This window comes from Sinocyclocheilus rhinocerous, unplaced genomic scaffold (genome assembly GCF_001515625.1).
Source record: "Sinocyclocheilus rhinocerous isolate Xijiao unplaced genomic scaffold, SAMN03320098_v1.1 scaffold675, whole genome shotgun sequence".
NCBI lineage: Eukaryota > Metazoa > Chordata > Actinopteri > Cypriniformes > Cyprinidae > Sinocyclocheilus > Sinocyclocheilus rhinocerous.
This window is the reverse complement of record NW_015629520.1, coordinates 1,237,839-1,241,876: the sequence shown is the minus strand read 5'-3', so window position 1 is coordinate 1,241,876 and position 4,038 is coordinate 1,237,839. Positions and strand designations below refer to the sequence as shown.

Below are 4,038 nucleotides of genomic sequence, written 5' to 3'. Positions count from 1 at the left end.
GTATATATATATATATATATATATATATATATATATATAACCTGACAAACTTGTCAAAGTATGTCTTGAAAATTACAATAAAAAAATAATAAAAAACAATAATATTAAAATGATACTTAATATCCAAATAATTTAATTTGAATTACCAATTTAATTAAAAAATAACTACTTACAAGTGTGTGTCTTCTTTGTTACTGAAATACCTGAAAGAAAGAGAGATAAAAAACATTAAATACATTTTCTTTATTTAAAATAAATAGTATGTAAAACTACAGTTGTGTACAGCTTAAAGCGATGTAAAATACAGAAAAATCTGACAGCATATTGGAACGGAGATGCTGTAAGCCGTGACATTGACTGAAAGCTAGCTTCGACTGTGTTAATGCTTCCTAGCGCTGCCACAGGCTGTGCCTAAGCAAGGTCAGGCAGGTCAGTATGTTGCTGTCACACGGACCAGGCAGTCGCCTTGCTGTCACAGTTGACCTCCACGCAATGGAAATTAATAGGAAATCACATACAGAATGCTAAACAGATCTGTGAATATGTTCATGTCTGTTGGTGTAGCCCAGAAGCACCTGGTGCATCTTTATGTCTGACCTTATAAAGCATGAGTAATGCCACAGAGGCACGAATGGATGTGCATATGTGTGTGTGCGTGTTACTGAAACAGAGGGTCCCATGTGGACTGAGCGTGCTCATGCTCTATGGGCCAGAGCAGACTAATAGATCCCACTTGTCATGCGGAAGCAATGGCTAATTTTTCTACAGCTTGCATTTGAAACTCAAGGGACGTTGAGCTGACATGATTCAGTAATTCCACAGAAAATAAAAAGAGGTCTGGTCGGCGATAACGATGCTTCAGATGTTTTTTTGAGGGAAGGGGGAATACAAGTCAAAGATGGTAAAGCAAATGAGCAGGCACACGTGCACATAGACACACCTGAGGACATGACAGCAAAAACACAAAAAGGGCCCAGTAGCGAAACTTGAGGCACTCCGTTCAAGCATCACAGATCAACAATGCTATCACTGGGAGCACAATGTCCAACAACAACATTGCACTAAAAAACAAACAAGCAATAATCCTCTTGTAACTTTCACCTGCAATTAAATCACAAAGTACTCAGCATCGGGGCAAAAGGCAATTACCGAAATATGACGTCAAGCTGTGGCTAATAGTGACAATGGGCTAAAAACAAAGGACTCATTCTAGGAGACAGTGTAACGCAAAATATTAAAGACATAATTCACCCAAAATAGAAAATTCTATCATCAATTACTCATCTTCATGTTGTTCCAAATCCACTCATTGTGATTTTAAAATGCTCTTTCGTGTTCCACTGAGGAAAGTAAGGCAGATTTGGAACAACATGAGGCTGTGTAAATTCTGACAACATTTTCATTTTTGAGTGAACTATCCCTTTAAGCGAACATTTCTGGTCTAACTGTGTGAAATTATAACATGGTGGGTCCAAGGGAATAAGCCATTTATCCAATCCATGTTATTTGTGCCAGTATCTTTCTGGGCGAAGCCTCGATTATTACAAACCCAGTAACTGTCATGGTTAAAAGTCTGGCTGGAAAAGGGAGGACTCATCGATATCTGCCATGGTCTAAAGGCCTGTTTATTCACTGTAGGAAAGTATTTTGGTTTAGTTTAGAGATAATTCATAACATACCACCTTTTAAGAGTGGAAGACAATTTCATTGATAGATTAAAGGGTCAAAATGGGTAGTCTATGTATTTCAGAGTTGATAGTAAAATGCATGTAAAATTCAACAGCATTCAAAAATTAAGTGTCTCGGCATATCCCAAAGGCAACACTTTTCTAAAATATAATATTTTGTACTCCACAGATAAAAGGAAGTCATAAAGATTTGGAAGATATCAGAAAACCTGCATTACCTAAAAAGTAGCCTAGAGCTAAGCCTAAATAGCCATTTAACTCCTTAAAAACAAATAGTACAGCCTACTAGGTGACATCAAGCCTTTCAGATATAGCTTTGTGAACGTGCTATCGAAAGCATGCCTGAGAGGTAACCACAAAAACCACTGTGGAAAACAACATATATTCTATCACCATGTGGAAAATGGCCAATCTCACATACAGCATGAGACAAAACAGGTTGTGCTTTGCGGTTATCAGATATCTCATGAACTCTGCTGAGAAGACTGTGAGGACACCGTCAGTCTTTGATTCAACTTCTGTCGCTATCACTCATTCTTGCTCTGTCCTCCCTCTCTATCTCTGCCTCTCTCTCCATGCGATCCCCATCGTTATTCCGTAGCACTATCAGCTATCTGTCTCTGATCCTTCCCAAACCACAACAGCTATTCTGTCAATGTCACTTACAGATATGAAAACCAATCTTAACACAAAAAAATGTACTTGCTCGGAAATCATTACTGTCAAAAAGGGGACGCTAGACTCGGTCAGAAAAATGGCCTGTTGCTAGGAGAGAGAGGGGAGGGGTGGGGAGAGAGCCCACTTCCTCCTCTAGGTGTCATTGGGAGGGCTCTGATTGGAGGGTGCAAGGGGAAGGGGCCAGGGAACCAATGGGTGAACAGAGTTTGGGGCTGGAGGGGGTCTGGGTCTAGGCCCTGACACCGGTGAAGCCTGCCAGGTTATGTCTACTCCACTGGAAGATGGGGTGATGGGTCAGTTTGGAGGTGAATCCATCCTTGACAGATGGAAAAAGCTCATCCGGCCTTCTTCAAAGGACATCAAACATCATGATTGCGGTTACAAAGTGCTGTGAAATTCAGCAACTGATCACGCAACTGGAGGACAGTAGGGAAACCTTTGTTCATTAAGATTTAGATAAAGACTACAAGACAAACAGATAGATATATATGTAACTGTAAGAAAGACAAACAGATATAATGGATGGGTGGATAAATAGATGGAGAGACAAAGACAAATAGAGAGACAAAGATTTGCCAAAACATATTGTACCATCCTCAGAATACATCCACAAAAAACAATGCCTTTAGATGTTACATTGGCTCTGACATAAAAAAAAAAAAATGCTTGTTATCATTTGTGGACATGAAAGTCAACTCAAGGCTAAAGACTTACTCATGATAATTTCCACTTTTTGCATCAGCCAAGCTAAAGGTCATCTTTCCAGATGTCTACAGGTGAGTCATACAAAACTTATATAATCTAGGCATTATTTTGTGTGCATACACTTAATTATAAATAATTTTTAAAGCCATACATGACCTATGTCATTTTTAACTATAAAAACAGCAATTTCACAATCATAATATATTAACGTTCATAAATACTGTCAGGGACAAACAGTGCTGATAACTGTGTGCCGGGAAAATATTCTAAGCATGTCCACAGCCATCATTCATTGCTTTCTTCCTCTTGGAGATTTCCATATGCCGAGCACACTGATGACTGTTTGAAGTTAACCTTTAGCACATCTACCACGGAGGGCAGAGTCGCCCGCATTCCAGCCAGGTAAAGCCGTCTGTATCACAGATGGGAAAAACCCGGTGACAAAGTCATGCTGATCTGGGTTCAGCTTTTCCTGGTGAAACTGTGTCATGCTTATGTTTAGGAAATAACAAAACTGATCTCAGACCTGCATAACCAGGCAGGGTCTTTGCATAGGCGCGGGAAGTGGGGGTGCTGAGGGTGCTGCAGCACCCCCTGTTTTTTTCTGTGGGCAACTGTTTAACTGTTGGGAATAAAAAAAAGAAGTGCAGAGGCTATTTACACTAACTCCACCCACCAACGTGTGATTGGGATAGTCAACATTACAAAAGACGGTCATCAATCGTCAGATTCAGTGACGTAGTTGGTAAAGCGTGTGTCATACTCCTTTTGACGTGATCGACCCGGGTTCGAATCTGCCTTTTGGCGAACTTTTCTTCTCCCTTTTCAAATTTCAAATCACATCAGAAAAGCATTTATTTTTAATAAAAATGAAGGAAATAATCAAAAAGTTGAAAATAAAGTATCGGGTAGGGTTAGGTGTAGGGAGGGCTTTTGTCCCAATAAGGTGGCATCCATTTAATAATTT

General features: G+C 39.7%; 1 protein-coding gene across 1 annotated transcript in view; it reads right to left on the bottom strand.

Annotated features, from left to right (window-relative positions):
• Positions 1-4,038, bottom strand: part of LOC107739084 (nuclear receptor ROR-alpha-like) — a 292,374-nt gene that overhangs the window by 90,662 nt on the left and 197,674 nt on the right. The window contains 1 exon segment of the mRNA XM_016551077.1: positions 174-203. Within this exon segment, the coding sequence (XP_016406563.1) occupies positions 174-203 (30 nt within the window).